Source organism: Temnothorax americanus, unplaced genomic scaffold, assembly GCF_048541705.1.
Source record: "Temnothorax americanus isolate GAGA-0224 unplaced genomic scaffold, ASM4854170v1 Scaffold36, whole genome shotgun sequence".
In the NCBI taxonomy this organism is placed as follows: domain Eukaryota; kingdom Metazoa; phylum Arthropoda; class Insecta; order Hymenoptera; family Formicidae; genus Temnothorax; species Temnothorax americanus.
The window spans coordinates 1,863,280-1,883,975 of NW_027509505.1; the positions used below are offsets into that span (position 1 = coordinate 1,863,280).

At 38.4% G+C, this 20,696-nt stretch overlaps 2 protein-coding genes across 20 annotated transcripts in view; one reads left to right on the forward strand and one right to left on the reverse strand.

The window, feature by feature from the left end:
• Positions 1 to 6,470, reverse strand: part of Dh44-r1 (Diuretic hormone 44 receptor 1) — a 42,428-nt gene extending 35,958 nt beyond the window's left edge. For 2 of the 9 annotated variants that reach the window (XM_077414212.1, XM_077414215.1), the window contains exon 1: positions 3,395 to 4,435. The gene's annotated coding sequence lies outside the window, so the exon portion shown is untranslated. Of the gene's footprint in view, positions 1 to 3,394; positions 4,444 to 4,506; positions 4,715 to 6,343 lie in introns of those variants that run through there. The other 7 variants (XM_077414200.1, XR_013258168.1, XM_077414208.1 and 4 more) reach the window with 7 other exon arrangements.
• A 918-nt stretch (positions 6,471 to 7,388) lies between these two features.
• On the forward strand, positions 7,389 to 20,595 carry Gyc88e (Guanylyl cyclase at 88E). Of its 11 annotated transcripts, none has more exons than XM_077414189.1 (15): positions 7,389 to 8,152; positions 9,095 to 9,201; positions 11,229 to 11,627; positions 13,596 to 13,792; positions 14,237 to 14,450; positions 15,372 to 15,645; positions 15,872 to 16,010; positions 16,217 to 16,358; positions 16,612 to 16,738; positions 16,976 to 17,180; positions 17,612 to 17,758; positions 18,034 to 18,166; positions 18,682 to 18,909; positions 19,057 to 19,401; positions 19,668 to 20,595. In XM_077414189.1, the coding sequence occupies exons 4-15, from the start codon at positions 13,625 to 13,627 to the stop codon at positions 20,081 to 20,083; spliced, it is 2,538 nt and encodes an 845-aa protein (XP_077270315.1). In that variant the 5' UTR covers positions 7,389 to 8,152; positions 9,095 to 9,201; positions 11,229 to 11,627; positions 13,596 to 13,624; the 3' UTR covers positions 20,084 to 20,595. The 11 variants fall into 11 exon arrangements, with proteins under 11 accessions (XP_077270315.1, XP_077270316.1, XP_077270312.1 ...); XM_077414190.1 differs by having other exon boundaries at positions 7,389 to 8,117; XM_077414186.1 differs by lacking the exon at positions 9,095 to 9,201 and adding an exon at positions 10,065 to 10,453 and having other exon boundaries at positions 7,389 to 8,117.
• The last annotated feature ends 101 nt before the right edge of the window (positions 20,596 to 20,696 follow it).

Here is a 20,696-nt window from a genome sequence, read left to right on the forward strand (position 1 = left end):
CGTATACAAGTGAGAAATGTCTCTCGTATGACCGATGTACGAGTACACGAAGATTTTAATAAATATTCTGTAATAAAATAAAATAAAACAACGCAATCGATATGCAAATAAATAACAAAATAAAACGAAAAACCATCCACAGGACAAAAAATATTCATTTTCATATATACTTGGACGTTGGTTGAAACATTTGGTGGGAAAAAAAAGCTGAAAATGTAGTGTTGCACACGGTTATAACGCGTGAGCTAGGGTAATTAAAGATCGCGTTGCACGATACTTTGAGATATATTTTCTCAAAGATAAAAGATAAACTACCGTTTACTCTAGTTTATTAGTTTATTAAAAAGATATTTCACTAGGTGTCTCGAAATTAAAGTTTTGAGACTAGAATAGAATATTTTATTTCAACATCCGCTATTATATGAAACAGAAAGACAGAGAGAGAGAGAGAGAGAGAGAGAGAGAGAGAGAGAGAGAGAGAGAGAGAAAGAAAGAGAAAGAGAGAGAAAGAGAGAGAGAGAGGAGGGAGATGGGGAGATACTTGTTCCTCTCAATGAAGCTCTTAGTTCACAAATGTAAATTAAAACAGACATTTATTTATTTTTCATTAACAACGTTAACATGAAAAGTACATATGTCGAGGATTATATATATTTTCCACGATAGAAACATATTTAGGTATACTATATAACAAATATAATCGATACAACTTTTATTTCGATTAATCATCATTTAATGAAACAATATTTTGTACACAAATTTTTAAATTAAAAATGACTAAAGACACGTACAGTTTATGAGAACGTGTGTATCAATACAATCTGAGCACTTTGGATCTCCTTGAAGTTTAATCCTCCCTTTCGCTCCCTTCTCTCTCTCTCTCTCTCTCTCTCTCTCTCTCTCTCTCTCTCTCTCTCTCTCTTCATTAGCTTAAAATCATCGCTTTGCCCATTTCCATATTCGAATATTGATACGCGTACATATGTTTGACGTGCATTTAAAATCGCAAAAGCTTGAGTCAATGCAGCAGATAGGTACACGCATCTGCATTCATCCGTTATTTATTTTCGTCAGTCGCTAGCACGAAAATTTCGCCGAATAGAACAGTCAACCCTTTGTCGGCGTCGCGTACGACTGTCGATATCTGTCTGTCGACTTGATCGAGCCCGCGGCATATTAGTCTGAAATCGTCATCTAGCTCCTGCGAACGGCCACGCGTACATGTGAATGTGAACGAAATAATGTCTCGACTTACTCACGGACTAAGCGCACACGTCCGAAAACTATCACATCTAATAAAACTGCTTCTATATTATTGTGTATACTATAAGAATATACCTATACTACAATAAGATGAAAAATATAGTATGTGCAACACGATGTGCGCGCGCGAACGTGTGTGTGAGGCGTTCAACAAGTACAGCAACACATTTTTTACGTCAAGGTTTGTTTTGTTACAGTTTTAAACGTTGTATTTTTCACTATATTCTTTGGCTACAAAAATCTATTTTTCAATATAGTCTCCATTCTATGATCTTATACGCCACCTAGATGTGAGAACTTGTAGGTTCTTGTGGAAAAATAGGTCAAAGAGAATTAAGGAAAAATATGATATATTTAAAACTGCAATAAAACAAACCTTGAATGAGAAAAGAATGTGTTGCCGTACTTCGTGAACGCTCCTTGTAATATATGTAATCGTTTTTACTTCTACTTACAAAACATCAGCACACGTTCTCAAAATTTTAAAAAACTCACGACGTACTTTACATATATATAATCAGACTGATCAGTGATCACTGGCTAGAGATCACGTATTCCGATTCAGCCAATACTCCTCTTATAAAAAAACGAATGATTATTAAATGCATGAGAGACGTCTCTCGAGCCTTCGCCTTAGAAACTTTAGATCCTGATGACATATAAAGGATAAAAGAGGTGAATGAGAAAACGGCAGATTCTTGAGACGGCTGATAAAACGGGTGCGCGGTCATATTTTTACGTCGTGCGTTGAAATATAATTCTTTCCTTAAAGAGAACTTGAAAACATAGCGAGCACCTAGCAACTCTTGGAAGCGTTTTCTTTTGTCAACCTAAATGTTCTCTGCATGCTTGAGCAATCGATTTTAGATTATCATTTTTTATACCTCGTAATGATTCAATCCTCTTAGCTTCCATATACATCATGTTTATATTGATTTTCTGGGTAATAAAATCTTGAACGGAAAAAGATTTTATTCTATTCTTTTTCCGAAAAACAACGTTTTATGTTCATATTGTTTCTCCTCTTTCTCTTGTATCGATCTGTTCATGTAAACTAGAAAAATAATAATAATAAATTGAGAGAGAGAGAGAAAAAACATATATAAATATTTTATATAATTATATGAAACGTATATAATTGTGAAAACGTCTTTCCTAGGTTTTCAAGTTACTTTTGTGCAAACATTTCTCTCTCATTGTCAGTTATATCGTAGCGTGAAAGAAACGATAAAAGATATAAAGAAACGTAATGGAGCTTGCTTTTATTACGCGTTGCGTTTCACATTTACGTGTAATAAATTTTAATTAATATGAGCGGTTTAATTTATATATCTTTCAATATAAAAACATTCCTCGTTTAAATAAATTGTTTTTACCTTTTCACAAATATGCTTAACATTTGATTTCAACTATGAAAAAAACACACTTGATTTAATCTAATATAAACAATGTTCAGCAACACGTATATATAACATTGTGGTACACCTGCTGGATCAACAATCGCGACAAGTACCATGCAGTTATCATTATCAATGAGAAAAGTTTATCGTCTTGAAAACTATTAAGATTAAAATTAAAATATGATGTACTATCCTACACAAAATAATTACAGATAGAAAATAATTTCTTAATATTACAAAATTTATTCACTCATTCTTTGAAATTATCGAGTTTCTTTCGTTGAACGAAAGAATAGAATATTTTTCATCTCGATAACGTTATATATTCGGTAAACTAGACTTGATAAGCAAAAAAAACAATAGATGCTTATCTATATAGTATATCGTACCGTTAATGTATACCATTAAGCAAAATGTGAAATGTGTTAAAAGAATACGTAAAAACGTAGATACTATATACCTACTGTGTTGAAAAAATGTAAAAAAAAAAGAAAAATTCAGAGAACGGCTTAATGGGGCTTAATAACAATAGAGATTGAAAACGTGACCTTGTTTAGAGTTAGGACGTTTCACATACGCATTTCACTCTTCACTTTTTTTGTTCATCCGTATCCCGACGCAGAATCCCGCGATCGCCAGTGAAGAACTTTCGAAAAACTTTTGACCTTTGATTAAACCTGCATTGTTTCCAAGGTAAATCCTTCCCTTATACCTTATACCCTTTGTCTTACCTTTTGAACGCCTTTCGATGTGCTCTCCGCATTTGATGCACTGACGGGATGAAAAACACTTTATCGCGACCGACACCGTTCATCCACGACGATTTACGAAAGAATAAAGTACTCACACAGCATTCCGGCGCGTACACGACACCATGGAAAATGGATGAAACGTGGTGAAAACGAACACACCCGGCCATTCACGGCATAGCACAACGTAGACTGCGAAGAACTGCAAATTTCAAACGGAAAATTGACTTGGTCGATTGGCCAGCAATTGGTCGATTGGCGCGCGCTTTAACAGTCAATCAACCACGCAGGTCCCCTGCTTCCGCACGTTGCGCGCGTTACATACAACGTGCGCTTGCAAGTATGTACATTATTATGCTAGGTATGTTCTTTTCCATTTTATCGTATCGTTTCTTCCGTTTCCTTTACGTATACAGATATTTGTCCTTTCGAAATATACGCGCAGTATATCAGTTATTCCACTTCTCTTTCATTTTTATATTCTCTCTAATCGCTCACGTATTTTCCACGTGTCGCTTCAGAAATATACCTATATATTATATATTTTCACTCACATTTTTTTTTACTCGTATTAAAAATGAGTGCAGTTGGAAAAGAAAAGCGTTTTTGTACGTTTCAATTTTTTTCAACGTCTCAAATTTTTCTACGTAGGTCGTAGAATACGTGAACAAGCGTACGTGTGGTAGCGTGTAGTGGAAAAGAATCGCGGAAAAAGCAAGATCGCAACAAGTGTTAGACAACATTATATCTTTCGTTTCTCCTCTTTTTCATTACCGTGTTATATATTTTATCATCACACACGTGCAAGGAAAATGTGTGTGTGGTGTGTATGCAGTGATGGGAATACGTGTTGTTGATTTCGCATATCTGCAGAATATCAAATTGTACGCCTTGTATTTTTTCGCGAATAAATGAAGTTTAAAAAGGCCTGATAAAGATATCTTCTTTTTCACAATAATAAAAACACAAAAATTAAACGTTATTACAAACGTTATATTTTGCTATAACACACTACCACGGGTATAGTAATATAATATATATGTATATATAGGATGTATAGGATATGGAAAATTAAAGTTATCGAAATATTATACCGCGGTTTTTCACTGTCCCCGTTAAGAAGTCACTACGTTAATAGGCGCGTTATCTCGTAAAGCACAGTTCGTTACAATACTATACGCTGTTTACGAGGAACATATTTTATCACAGTCGCCGCGCGTCAGAGTTATCTCTGTTAAATATTAACTATACTAATAAAGCACCGTCTTACGTGTGTAAGTCTAATATGCTCTTCTCGCGGAAAATACTCATCCTTTTCATCAAGGCCGACTAACAAATAAACTCATTTCTAGCTCATCCGCTCTCTCTCTCTCTCTCTCTCTCTCTCTCTCTCTCTCTCTCTCTTTAGATATTTTAGCGTGTAATGTGTATAGAGTATTCGTAGTATTCTCTTCACCTAGTATTACCTGCGTTCGATTTAGTTGCATTGTGTTTCTTTAATTTTTAGTTGCTTGTAAATTATGTGCTTTTCTAGTATTAAGTTGCGTTTAAGTTAAGTTGCGTGTCACTGTATCTTTATCTTGTATATTACTATATTTTGCTATCTTTGCCCTGTAGCTATGCTTGGGCATAAATATACTTATCAATCAATCAATCAATCTCTCTCTCTCTCTCTCTCTCTCTCTGTCTCTCACTCTCACTCTCACTCTCGATGTATGGATTTATAAACACAACTTTTTAATAAAATTGTGTAAGAAACATGTTACATATACATATAATATATGGGTCTTTCGTGTACGCGCTATACGCGATCGTGCTATATATGTGTGTGTCTCTATTATTTTTAAGCTTAAAAAGTTACGTCACTTGGCTTATTTCATTGTGCAAGTTGTTTATGTATATATATATGTGCACATTTAAGGCCATCGCACACAAAATGCATAGCTTTGGATAAGCGTAGCATTAAGGGTCGACAGGAGTCACGGCCAAAGCCGAACTCCGACGTGGCACGGTGGAGACCTCTGTCGGGTTGGCTTAGCTGCGAGTTTATTTATTACAACGTTTTCGTGCATTTTTGCTCTTAAAACGTTATAATAAATAAAATACGGACTCGCAGCTAAGCCAACCCGACAAAGGTCTCCACGGTGCCACGTCGGAGTTTGCCTGATGGATCTCCCGCCGACCCTTAAGGCCCGCGCACACAAACGTGCATAGCTTAAGGTCACGCCAGACAAACTTGCATAGCGCATAAGGAGACGACGCGACTGTGCGTGGTCTCGTTTCTTACGGCCTTACGCGTATGACTTAAAACTTTGTTACGTGCACGAGCCTTAAGAACGCAACGGTATGGCGTCGCTACCGCTTAGGGCCGTGCCTTAAGTTCATGACTGTGCGTGGCTGCGTTGCTTACCGCTTAAGTTTTTCTATGTGCCACGGCTTTAGGGCCGGTCTACACGGGGTGTCGTAAGTCGTAAATCGTAAGACTTGACCACGGACAGTCTATTATTCTTCTTGCGGTTGAAGAATAGACTGTCCGTGGCCACGTCTTACGATTTACGACTTACAACACCCCGTGTAGACCCCGCATAAGAGCCGGTCTACACGGGGTATTGTAAGTCGTAAATCGTAAAGTGGGGAGCACACACTTCTGCATAACGCACACGGCGCGTAAGCATAAGAAACGTGCGTATTCCATACACATGTGCATAAGAAAATAAACCACGCACGTTTCTTATGCTTACGCCGTATGCGTTATGCAGAAGTGTGTGCTCCCCGCTTAAGAATTGACCACGCACAGTTAATTATTCTTCGACCGCAAGGAGAATAATGGACTGTGCGTGGCCACGTCTTACGACTTACGACTTACAACACCCCGTGTAGACCAGCCCTAAAAGATATGGTGTGTGTGTGTGTGTGTGTGTGTGTACATACGTGACAATGGGCGCGTTCAGCAAACACAACTGTTAAGTTCGTCTTCGCAACACTCTGCGTCGCGTGGTTGGTTCTAAAAGTAAGAGCCACGCACGTTCGACTGCTACTGAGCGGCTTGGTCTGCTGAACGCGACCAATGGGAACGTGGAGCACGTTTTAATCATACATCTTTTAACACGTCTTACCGATATATATAGAGAAGAACATAAAAGAGTTTATTTCGCAATATATACATATACTCATTTTATATGTTGTTATCCTTATCCTTTTCATCGATTGGTCTTTGTTGAAAAATTGGTAATACTTAAAGAGAGCTCCCTCCTCACCGCGTTCGCTGACGTTAGGCTTACGCGACGCGTGTTTGCACAAAACAAACGACGCTGGCAGAAAAAAGTCCCGCTTTGCCCCGCGAAGCGAAATATTAACTGTTAAATAAGTTGACGACTACTATCAGGTTATGAAACCTGCCATACCGACGACGCATATTAATTACTGTGTTTCGTTAATCTCAACCATCTCAACGCTTACCTAATATCTGTAACAGAAATACGTTGTTAAAGCAGAGAATAGTTGATATATAAAAAGTACATATTTATACACGTAATAAATAATAAAATTTAATATATTGTTTTCAAGTTTGTAGTTTTGATTACAATTTAACAGAGAATATTTTAGAACACAACGTATTTCTGTTACAGAGATCTTAAGCGTTGAAGTTAACGAAACAGAAATAAAATTGTTAAAGCAGAGAATAGTTGGTATATGAAAAGTACATATCATGTACTTTATTATGTACATACATATTATACCAACTAATCTCTGCTTTAACAACGTATTTCTGTTACAGATATTAAGCGTTGAAATTAACGAAACACAGTAATATGATTCGTCGGTATGACAGGTTTCATGTACCTGATAGTCGTCAACTTTAACAGTTAATATCTCGCTTCGCGGGGCAGAGCGGGACTTTGTTCTGCCAGCGTAGTTCGTTTTGTGCAAAAACGCATCGATTAAGCCTAACGTCAGCGAAATCGATGAAAAGGGAGCTCTCCTCAAGTATTATCCTTTTTTACGTGCACGGTCAAACGATGGTCACGTGATGAAGACGTTATCACAACTTTACATTTTCGGAGCACTATTTCTCAAGATAAAGAATAGAAAAACAATAAACACGGACCTTTAAAGTTTAAGTGTGTGTGCGCGCGCGCGAGCGCACATAATGTATATGCAATGTACATATACATATATCCAATATCTTATCCAAGTACGGTTAGTAAGATCATGAATATAACAAAAATTATATTATATTATTAAAATAAATAAAAATAGTAATAAATTAATGAGAGTCACGGATAATTTTAGTTTAGTTTGGGTTTTATAGGTTTAGGTTTAGGGTTAGGGTTAGGGTGGGTTTAGGTGAAAAACCGTGACGCCGTGACGTCGTGTGACGTCGTGACGGGGAGCAATTGACAATTAATACGGCTCATTAGTACGCGACGGGCTCGATCCGCTCGATGGGGATAACGATTTATTGTCTCCGTGACACGCGTAACGTCAAGCTTGACGTCGAATAGCAGGAAATGCCAGTTTTGTGCTCGATAATGCAGTAGATATCGCGACCGCCTCTGCAGTAGCGAGTAGCTCGGAGGCTAGCGTGCGTAGCGTCGTCGCTCTCGCGCTCGCGGGTGACGTGACTGACGTCGTAGTCGTGGATATGGATTAGCCAGGATTAACACGGACAAAGGCGACAATCTAATCTCTAATCGTTTGGATGGTTCGAATTGAATTTTGATATATATGTATATATAGGTGTGTGTGTATATATATATATATATATATATATATATATATATATATATATATAATATATATATATATATATATATATATAATATATATATAATATTTTAATACACGTTATAATTAATTTTTGTTCTATATATATATATATATATATATATATATATATATAGAACAAAAATTAATTATAACGTGTATTAAAATATTTTGCATAATAACGGAAACGTTAATCAAACCTGCAATATATATTTTAAAAATTAAAATAAGAATAATAATATTCAATCAATAATATTCAAGAAAAGTAAAAAAAACGAAAGATGGTAAAGAAAATCTGAAAGGAAACAACGCGCGCGCGCATTGAAATAAATTAAATTAAAATATGATAGGATAGGAAACGTAAATTATAAACCTATAAGTACGTATTTATATACGTATATAGTAAAATAAATACTGAAAAAAAAATAAGATGACGATATATGCTTATAGAGTCGTTGAAATTTGAATGATAAAACTCGTAAATTATAGAAATACTGCCAAGTTTATCTTGGAATTTGGGATCATCGCGTAGAAGTACGCGACCCACGTCGAGAACTTGAAAGGAAAGTCCACGTTTATAAATAAAATATGTTTTGCAAACGTGCACTTTTGTAAGAGACCGAGAAAATCTATTTATTCTGGATTTTTCGGATAAGAAAATATAATATTGAACGTGTAACGTTACGCGCAAAATAAGTATATAATCTTTAACATTTGAAAAATATACATATACATATATACATATACATATATGTATATAAGTTATAAAGAGATAGAGTACGCATAATTTCATACGCGGCATAACGTCGATGAAAATAATCAATTTTTGAATTTAATAAACAAATGTTTCGCAAGTTAAAAAAAATTGAGTTTTATCACTTTTTTTTCTTCAGTAACTCACTTATTTTTTGACAGGAACTAGACAACTAGACCGTATTTACGATAAAAACCAGAAAGTACCTTCAACCTTGACGCAGTAACGCTCGATTTAAGGGAATATTACAACAAGTGGTTCCATTATGGTATCTTGATTATCACGCGACGCACCCGTTCTATTATTGCTCCTAGTCGGTACACGGCTTATATACATTTTCCATGTTGTTTACTTCTCTGAGAAATATATCGATCACACACATCACACACGTACGTTTCGTCGGAGTTGTCTATGATCGCCCGAAAAAGAGCCCGAACGAACGTAATGTACGTGTCTTGTTCGCGATTATTATTCTACGGCGGTAAAAAAAAAATACCTACTTACTCCATTATCAGGTTCGTTCGAGGATTCTTCGTATCCTGTGTGTGGATTTTTTACGCGCGAAAAGGCTTACTCTTTGCGAGGCCGTCTTTACGTAGCGTTGGGAGAGCGTGTAACTTGGGAAGTTATCTGAAAGATGGTATTTTGTCTTGCACGTGCGAGTAACGATCATCTATCGTAGACAGGTCAACTATATGTTGTACATATCGTAGCATGTTCGTGAAATCGTTGGTCGTTGGTCGTTGGTCGCGGACCGTGCATTTTTTCGTGTTTCGCCCACGTCGTGTTTGAGTAAGATACGCGGTGTCGGGAAAATGTACGATAAAAGCACAAAACTTGACGTACATCGACGTATGACGCTCCTTCGTGCGTTGCCAAGTGCCAAGTTTGTCCAATATAGGAGATGAACGACATTGTTTTCGTTCGCTATACCCGACGTTTAAGTCGCGCTTAATCGTTCAGCTACAATTAAACCATAAAATTATTATTATTCGAAGTAAGATACACGTACGAGTAGAGTCGCCGTACTCGCTATCGTGTATTCGCAAGTTATTTGAACTTGCGTTTGGCTACGTTTACCATTTTAATTATACGGTCACGTATAAATATCTCCGTTGAAAAATTGAAAAGAAAGGCACGAGGCGGAATATAAACGTGCGGAAGGACTGGAAGGATATCTGCCGGTGCTGCCGGTAATGGGGCGCAGGGGGCAGAGAGCTGGCTGAAATCTCTCCAATCTCCCAAAGTGAACACGATCGTGATTCGTGCGTGTTGTAACGCGGAAAAGTCGCGTCTCGATCTAATTAACCGTAATAGCTAACCGGGATAGCTACCTACCCCGGGCCGGACACGTATACGTCGCATTTCATACGCGAGTCACACGCGAAGCAGGGCCCTTAAGGATCTTATTAGCTAACAGCGCTGCGAGAGAAGACCAAGTGGATTGATCAAGCGGACAGGAACGGAGCCTGGTCATCCTGGAACGTGGTAGTGGGCCCTCGTTTGGTGAATTCTCGACGGTTAGGTTTCGTTCGATTTTCCTTCCAGTCAACAAAATCCTTAATCGTCTGTTATAGTCGCGAGCAGAATATCGATTTTAGAGAATTTTGACGATAGACTGGACGTCCAACACACTCACACTCTCTCGTTCTCTCTCTCGCGCGCGCGACATTTTTTCCCTGTACAAACCAATAAGTATCCCCGCTTTTCTCTCTTACGACTGAAAAATGTATTAAAAAAATAAGACGTAAGATAAATAGTAAGAGTAGGAATATACAATGTTACAGTAAAAGCGTGAACGTCAGTAAATGTATACACTTACAAGACTCTAATTTATAAGTATGAGTGTAGCGAGATAGAGGGGTGGAGGGCGCAGCCATCTAACTGATCTAATCCAACCCAATCTGTATCATTGTAATAATGATCGTGCTTATTAAAATAAGATATAACATTAAAACGTAAACGTTGCGACATTGACTAGTAAGTGTATACATTTACTGATTTCATGCTTTTACTGTGACGCGCGAGCGTGTGCGTGCGTGTGTGTGTGTGTGTGTGTGTGTGTGTGTGTGTGTGTAAGCGCGTGTGCGTGCGTGCGCGTGTGCGTGCGCCTGTGTACATATATACATATACATAAAAGGGCGTACAACTGTAATAACACAACAAACTTAATTCTTCCCTAAGATTCTTCATTTCTTTTTCACTTTTTTCTCAACCTTTATCAGAAAAATACTAAAAATCTCGAATAACGTTAATACGTCAAACGTATGTTGAAAAATCCGACCCTGATTGCAGGTGCAAGGAAAAGGGGGTGGTGACGAGAGACGGAAAGAGATCGTCTATACAGAGCCTAAATAGATTGAGGAAAGAAAATGGGACGACGGAAGAGGAAAGTAGGAATAAGTGGGGAGAAGGGCAAGATTGAAAAGTTGCGGAAAGCGGTGGGAGAGTCTATCGAATCCATCTGATTATTCCGTACGCGGCACTGTACTGCGGAACATACAATTCCGCGTTTCGCGAAGGGGGTACCACTGTGCCATCGAATCCACCGCGTACCGGTGACCTTCGTCGGCTTTGTCGCTCCTCTCCGCTCCGTCGCTGCATCTTTCAAAAATTCCGCCGCAACCGCGCGCCGCAGCCTCCGCAAAGAATCGCCGACGGATTTGCAAGAGGGTGCTGGCTAGTTTAGGCCATGTAAGTGATTCATCCTATATCAGTGCGTCAACATATTCCCATATCTGGCTGCAATGTTGATCGTAACAAAGTGCGTATGTTGGATAATTAGAAAACTGACAAGTAGCTGACGGATCGCTCGGGTGCGCGCGGGCAAAACGCTGCCGCGTGTAACTCTCGCTATTACTGTATCGTCGATGCGAACGCGACAAAAGTTCGCTGTCGCAAACTAATGTAATATCGCAGTATAATCCATTTTGTCTATAGAATAGATATTGCCGACAAAAATTTATTCGTAAAAATGTTCCGTTGAAAGAAAATTGTCCATCTGCAGCATTTTACTGTTTTAGGAAAGTCATTACCGCTTTAATGAGAAGACGAAAATCAAAGTTTATTATAGAGAAACTTAAAAAAGAGAAAGAGAGAGAGAGAGTGTGTGTGTGTGTGTGTGTGTGTGTGTGTGTGCGCGCGTGTGTGTGGGCGCGCGCACACACGTGCATGTATGTGGATTCAGCAAAACTATTTTCACCAAATAAAACTAATTGTTCGTTCGTCGTGTACAATAAGAGATGAAATTTGCCACGATAGAGAGAGGATGATATGCCACGCTATTATAGTAAATATCACCTTCATCGTGATATATCGGTCCTGACCATTCTTGATCGGTGTAAAGAATCATCGAAATAACTCCGATATATTTGAAAACTTATATCCTTTGGATGGAGTATAAGATCGGACGCGCGAGTGTTTATTTCAGGATATTTTTCTAGCGACTTTACGCTCTTGCGAAAGTGCGTCGTATAAATAGAAGCGCAGATGCTTGATGCACAAGTGCCATGAAACCTGTCCCATACGCGATCAATGGAATAAATTGATTTCATATGCACGATCCCCCAATTTGTTTTAACGTTGTACGAGTGTGTATAAAAAGATAATGTATATCGTTGGAACGTAAATATTTATATTTACGGGATATTTATATTTTACATCAAGGTATGTCCAAATATAAGATACGAGATATAAGTTTTCGATTTTTCTGGCATTGTTGGTAGAATATTAAAGTGCGGTTGAAAAGATCTATGCATTTACAACGAATGAAGCAGAGGATGGAGAGATAGCGCTAAGGACCGAAGTCATATATTCTACAACGTGATATCATCAGATCGTTGACAAGGACACGTTTTATCTCTAGCTTTTTTTATCAAGCGATTGAAAAATTCTCTCTCTCTCTCTCTCTCTCTCTCTCTCTCTCTCACGCTCACTCACTCACTCTCATTTCCAAACGTGATAATATTCATAACTCGAAGATTAAAGTTAATGTGTAATTCTTACGATTATCTACCTTTGCAGTTTGTTTCGTTATATCAAAAAGTAAATAGAGTCATTATAATTATCGAAATCGTTTGAGTACTTCGTATCGAGAATGTGTTTTTGGCACGCGCGCGAGCCAAAGCCGAAACTTATTGATATTGTTGAAACGTCTGAAATAAATCAGCAGCGCAGGGTCATCGATGAGCCGACATACGTGAGCGAAATTATGAACGATCTAATAATAATCGCGCTCTTATCCATATGCGAAGTTGATTTCACGTCAAGGGATCGATCCCATACTACACCCAGGTCTCATCCTTTCAGTGAGCGAGGTCAGTGATCATGGTGAACAAAAGTTGGCGAAATATCGTTAAGAGTTGAAAAGATGTACATGCGTATGTACCATTAAACTATTAAAGTGTCTCGATATTCACTAGACGTACATCTTATCAAGGACTAGATTTTATCAAACGTACTTTTCGAAAGGATGTGTCATATTTACACGCCGTCACACAAGTGCGTCATCTGCATGTCTGCGCATATATCTGAAAAAATATCCGTACGTTGGCAAGAGCGGACGTAAAAACGGGACGTTAATATAGATATATTTTAAATATTATGTGGACGGGGCTCTTGTGCGACAGGTCGTATTATTCGTGAAAAATTACATGTTTCTAGTAGACCCGGCAAGATTTGTCTAAAGAAACATGTACGGTCTAATCTTGGAGAACTTGGCCGAATATATAAGGCAGGTTTATGGAGAGGACAGATGGGAAGAGATCCGCAGGCAGGCGTCCGTGGATCAGCCGAGCTTTAGTGTTCATCAGGTCTATCCGGAAAACTTGATACCGCGATTAGCGAAAAAAGCAATTCAGGTATGTCTGCGTCGCATTATTTTCTTAACCGTCTTTCAAATATACACATAACTGGAATATATTTTATATTTAAGCGTTACAAAAAAATTTCACGCTTTTCATAAAGAAAGAAGAAAGGCGATCGATAAAATACTTCATAAGATATGTAGTTTCTACGTTTCGCTTCGTCCTTATATCATTGTATATCCAATCGTTTAATTTGCATATTAATAATGTGTTTGACATAACAACAACAACAACAACAACAAGAAAAACAATAAAAACAATAATAATATCGGCACAAAGACTGAATGGTTAAATATGCGAATATAAAATATGTAGAATATATCATGTATAAGCAGAGCATTAAATTTTGACGCCGTCAAAAGCGGATAAATGGTTTCGTCCATTTACTCGGCACAACTGTTAAAAAATTCAAGTATACTTCGTACTCTTACTCTTCAGGTACTCGGCGTAACGGAAAAGGAGTTCTTCGATCAAATGGGTGTGCACTTTGTAGGATTCGTCGGACAGTACGGTTACGATCGCGTACTCTCGGTGCTCGGACGGCACGTAAGGGACTTTCTCAACGGTCTAGACAACCTTCACGAGTACCTCAAGTTTTCTTACCCGAGAATGCGAGCGCCTTCATTCATCTGTGAAAATGAGACTCGCCAAGGTCGGTCACACAATCCACTACGAGCCGCTACGTGTGTCCCGAAAAGATTCTGAAAACATTTCGTTCTTCATTCGCCCTGTATATTACTCACCAACTCACATGTAACGCTTATTATAAATGAGATTTAAGGGATTGCATATATATATATATATACACATATATATATATACGTTTGTCGACAGGCCTTTTAAAATTAGATCAAAATTAATTTTTATTGTGTCTAAAATTATGTTTTATTAAAAGATGGAAATATATGTCTTGCGGAGTAGTCTTTTGAGAATCGTTCTCAAAAATTTCAATAAAAAATATCAAAAATTGTAGTCCTGGCAGCTATTTTCCCGAAACAGTGTTTTAAAAATCGGCACCAGAAATATCTCGGAGACTAATGAACCGCGTTGCATGAAATTTTTTACAGCTACTCTCAATACAATAATCTAGTCTGGTGCTTATCATAGAATTTTTTTTTTCGATTTATGGCTTGGTTTTTTTTATAAATAAAAGAAAATCGCTGCCCGTCGAGCCATTTTATGAAAAATCAATTTTTTCAAAATCAGCTATGACAAGCACTAGTTTTATTCGTTTTTTGTTTCACATGAGAGAGGTCGGCGAAGGAGGTATCTCTCTGGTATCGCGAACGCCGTTTTTACAAACACCGTTCGGGAAAATAGCAGCCAAGACCTCACGTTTTGATATTTTTTACTTAAATTTTCAGGAGATAGACTACTGCTCTACGAGACATGTATTTTCATTTGTTAATAAAATATAATTTTACCCACAATAAAACGTCGTTAATTTCAACTAGTTTTAAGTCTGTTAAACGTATGTAACGGTCCTTAAAATAAAGAAAAACATTTTCGGCTATATATATGAGCTATGTAATATATTTTAGAATCCAAGTTCTAGAAATTGACGAATGCGCAGGATTGACTCTTCACTATCGAAGTAAACGCCGGGGCTTCGTCTACTACACGATGGGCCAAATAAGGGAAGTCGCCCGACACTTTTATCACAAGGAACTGCAGATCGAGCTGGTACGCGAGGAAGTGCTTTTCGACACTGTGCACGTGACCTTTCAACTTACCTTCGACAATCGTGCCTTCACGCTAGCATCGCTCGCGATGACTCGTGAAGAGAAACACCTGCCGATCGGAGCGTGCGTGCTCTTTGAGATATTTCCCTTCTGCATCGTCTTCGGGTGCGTGCTAAAACGATTGTGCGAAAATGTTGTTAATCAAATTCTCTAGATTCTATATAACGTTGGGTTATATACGTCAGTGATTGACGTACAAGGATCCAAATGAGAAGTAAACAACGTGAACGTCTTAAAAAATTGTGTATCAATATAAAAAACTGTGCGCGTACGCAAGTCCATGCATCTTTGAATAAAAAATCTATCCGATTAATAACCGTTTACATTTCAGATCGGATATGGTTGTTAGGAGCATCGGCAATTCACTAATGGTCATACTGCCAGATCTGGTTGGCAAGAAGATCACGTACTTCTTCGATTTGGTTCGACCACTTATTGCATTTAAATTTCAATCGGTAACGTTAATAAACGTAAGAGAAAACGTAGCAAAAAGAGACACGCTGGAAACGTCGTCAAGTTCAATAAGTAGCGACGATCTAAGCCGCATGTTTCCAAGTATTTGATTTATATGTACATTTAAATATCTCTGAACAACGTTCCCAGACGTTCCCAACGCTGCTAGGCCGCTAGTATAACTTTGAGTCCATTTCCAACTATATGATTTTGCATAATTTAGATATTGAATAGAACGAACAACATTTTCGAGTTGGTTACCGTCGAACCAGTGCTTACGGAACGACTGGACGATCGACACAGAAACGAAATTCTCTTGAGCGACGAGCTTGAAACGGTAGAAGATAAGACTTTACGATTAAAGGGTACGCTTGTATTTATTGATCAGCTTTAGAAGCTTACTTAGTTGTTGCGTACTGGTTGATTAGTCAAAACTTAGCTGTGTTACGTGAAATATTAACTTTCTATTCACTGAACGTATATATTATAAGAGCGTTCTCTTTTTAATATACGCACGATAATAAGAGTGTCGCGACGTGTGCCACAAAAAAAACGTAGGCGTGCGCACGGGTGACGCAAAAGATTTAAGAGATGACGTTGTTACGTGCATTTTTTCAGGTCAAATGATATACATGGACAATTGGAAAATGATGATGTATCTCGGTACACCTGTCATGCCCGATCTGAACGCTTTAATAGCAACGGGCCTTTATATAAATGATCTCTCGATGCACGATTTTAGCCGGTAGATAAAAAAGTCTTTCAGTCGAAGCACGTTCAAGAAGAAAAAAAATTTTATTACCTACCGTTTATCCGACTACGGTTATCTCCGTGTTAGAGAACAATTACTATTGTAATGTTTGTATTGAAAACTAAACTTGGAAAAATTATAGTAGTTTTCATCTCTTTTGTAATCGACTAATACAATTAAGCTTCGTGTCAAGCGGTCGATCTAACAACTATTGATCTAACGACTTCACAGAGACCTCATGCTCGCTGGGACTCAACAGTCCGTGGAGTTAAAACTGGCGTTAGATCAAGAACAGCTTAAAAGTAAAAAATTGGAGGAATCTATGAGGAAATTGGATGAAGAAATGAAGCGTACGGATGAATTGTTATATCAGATGATTCCCAAACAGGTTGCGGACCGTTTGAGGAATGGCGAAAGTCCGATTGATACTTGCGAGGTACGACTAATAAGGGTAAAATGAGAACGTAGTCCGTATCCTTTTATTCACCTAGCGTATTACGTGCTGTTAGCAAGATGGAAAACGTCCTAAAGGATGGGGAAAAAAATCCCACGTTTTATTGACGTCGAGCATTATCTAAAATAAAAACAACAACGACAACAATAATAATAATAATAATAAATTCTCTCTTATTTGATAAAAATGAAATTATAAATAAGTGTTTTTTCTCATATTTTATCAGATATACAATATCAGAAACGACCATGCAGTCATACAGTGTTGATTGCTAAAACGAATTATTAAAGTTTATAGAGACATGATATATCACACATACACACACACACATACACACCGCGTGTGTTAATAAATAAATACCTCTTTTTAACAACGAACGTATTGTAAAACATTCTCGTTTCATTTGCTTGCAGATGTTCGATAGTGTGTCGATCCTGTTCTCGGACGTGGTGACTTTTACCGAGATCTGCAGTAGGATCTCACCGATGGAGGTTGTGTCCATGTTAAACGCTATGTACTCATTGTTTGACACTTTGACCGAGAGAAATCGAGTTTACAAGGTATTCTTTATACTTAAGAACTTTTGGTAAAAGAATATCACGTGTTATCTCTCGGGAACGTTTGTTTAGTCTCACGGACTCGACGTTACGTGAATTTCGTATTCGTGCATTTTATTCATTAATCTGGCAATAACGACCATGTCGAGTTTACGTTTTCGTGTAATCAAGTTTGACAAGAAAACACGTGTTAAAATGCGTGTGCCCTTACTTTGACATATTTTTATGTTAAAAAAATATTTTTATAACAAATCATCACGCAGTCCTTTTCACTCAAGGTCGAAACTATCGGTGACGCTTACATGGTAGTCTCTGGTGCGCCGGTAAAAGAAAACGACCATGCAGATCGCGTATGCGATATGGCGCTCGATATGGTCGAAGCAATAACCGATCTCAAGGACCGTTCAACAGGTATATACGTCGTATAAAAAAAAGTGGAAAAACGTGTCACGTCTTTCTTCGCACCTACCTGCTTTCGGAGTTTCCCACGTTTTATAAAGCACGTTTCCATCCTCGTGCGTTTTCCGACGTTTTAAATACGTTAGCGCGTTACTCTCACGCGCAGAGCGAGTCTGTAGAGTTTTTCGCCATAAGGTCTTAGGAAACATTCGTACAAACGTCGTGCTGTACGTTTGTAAAGTGAAAATAACGTGAAAAAAATGCGTTTAACGACGTCCTTTATGGAGATATATCTTTTGAAATTTTACGTTCGTTATCTTTAAATATTACGTTTATTATAGGTTTTGTCTATATAGAAAGTGACAGGAAAAACGTCTCTTATATCTTTTTTATATTCTCGCCTTTACCAACTTCGTTCAAGGACACTTTTCGTGCATTGCGCAATACATCGTTCACTATCGTTCACTCGATCGTGTATCAAGTAGCGCAGACGTAACCGTGCGCTAAAGAAAACTTGATTTTCACAGGCAACCATCTTCAGATACGCGTTGGCGTTCACAGTGGCGCGGTTGTAGCCGGTATCGTTGGCTTAAAGATGCCACGATACTGCCTCTTCGGTGATTCTGTCAATACAGCAGCCCGCATGGAAGCGACAAGCCAAGCTATGCAGATACATATATCTCAATCCACCCAGGAATTGCTATCGCCCTCGTACAAAGTCAAAGAACGCGGAGAAATCGAGGTGAAGGGAAAGGGTAAGACCATCTTGACGTCCGTTTCACATTGTTTTTACGGAGATGTTCCTGATCTGTCTGGTCGTTAATATTTAATTTTAAGGCTTTATCGAGACGTGTCGAGGATAATTCTATCGATATTGCAATTCTACCGATATATTGTACCAGGCACAATGAAGACCTATTGGTTGGAAAAGCGAGAATGTCGTTCTGTCACGACCAAGGGAATCACTATACAGGAGTCTCATCAATGGCACACTAGGAGCTCCGAGAAAAGGATTTGCTCGGTGGGAGCGATAGGTCTGGACAGGATAAGCCCAGGCATGTTTGACAAACCGACTTCGGGAGACGCCCTGTCGAAACGTAGAGGTTCGTCGAAGATGTCGTCCCCGACGCCACCGGGATCCTCGGGATTTTTCTCCGAGGAAAGAAGGATATATTCGCCTATTACTTTTCAAGATGTCGCGCGACGATCGGTCGCGAATTCCCCGACGAAGAATGTGGAAATACGAGGTAAGATTTTTTTCGTTTTTTTATTCTTTCTCTTTATATATTTCTTTTGCACGATGCAGCGTGCAAGAGACGCCGCGACGAGACGACGGCACGTACTCCTATAGTACAGGATGAGTGTGCCGTCGCGCGTCGCGCACACTATCGACGTATCGCTTGGCAACGCGTATTGAAAACTAGCGAGAGTGTACGTCAGTCTCTCGTAAAGAAACCAGAGAGAACATCGTTAGGAATAAAATAACAAAACGTTCCTTTTCGCGTGGTTGCAGAATGTCGATCGAATTCTATGGGTGCGGTAGGCATCAAGAACACGTCAGACATGTTTAGTTCGCTCCTGAATGACACGGAGGAGCATTTCCGGCAGCACCGAGACAACTTGTCGCCGCGCGTAGAAAATCACGCGGCGAGTGTGCACGTGAAACCGGAAGTGAAGATAAATGCCACTTCATCCTCGTCTTCACAGAGTTCTGAAGACGAGTCGACATTGTCATTGGATCTCGCGCTACAGACGCGAAAAAATAACGCGGACGTGAAAGCTGGCAACGATAGTGAGTGCGCGGCGGCGATCAGTAGCGATCTCAGCACGTCTCAGTTGTTGACGCAACAAGACCAATGCTGTCCGGGATTTACCATCTCAAAGAGTAGCAAGATGCGCCATCAAGGAACGAGCTGTACCATTGTCTAATGTGGGACGTAGAGCGTGTTGTGACGAGAGAAATGTCGTAGATTTGTCATTTTTTTAGATTTTGACGCTAAAACATTCTATAGCTCCTTAACGTCTTTCCTCCTCCCTTCTCTCTCTCTCTCTCTCTCTCTCTCTCTCTCTCTCTCTCTCTCTCTCTCTCTCTCTCTCTTGGTTTTCGTATAATATGAGAAGCAAAAATATTCCATTATAATACGTATATTATTCTCGTTGAAAAAATTCGATTTTTGCACCAGCAGTAATTTTACAAAAAGAGATATCGAAAAATATTTCTTATAGGTGATTTCCATTCTATTATGTGTCAGTAGTGATTTCTCGATAACGTTCAAAGGCGGAATAAGAGAATTAAAGAGATCGAGATACGCTATTTTACGTCAATTTACGCGATAAGAAAAGTAAATTTTTCGCGATATAGCACAACCGCAAGCATATATAGCTGTGTACATTTAATACGTGTATATATTGCAAAAATAAAGTGTTCAAAATTTTAAAGAGTTTATCGACTCTTTTATCGACGAGATTGTGTATTTTTATTAATCAAACGAACGTGCATTTTTCGCGCGAATAATTTTTCGGTAATACTTAAGGAGAGCTA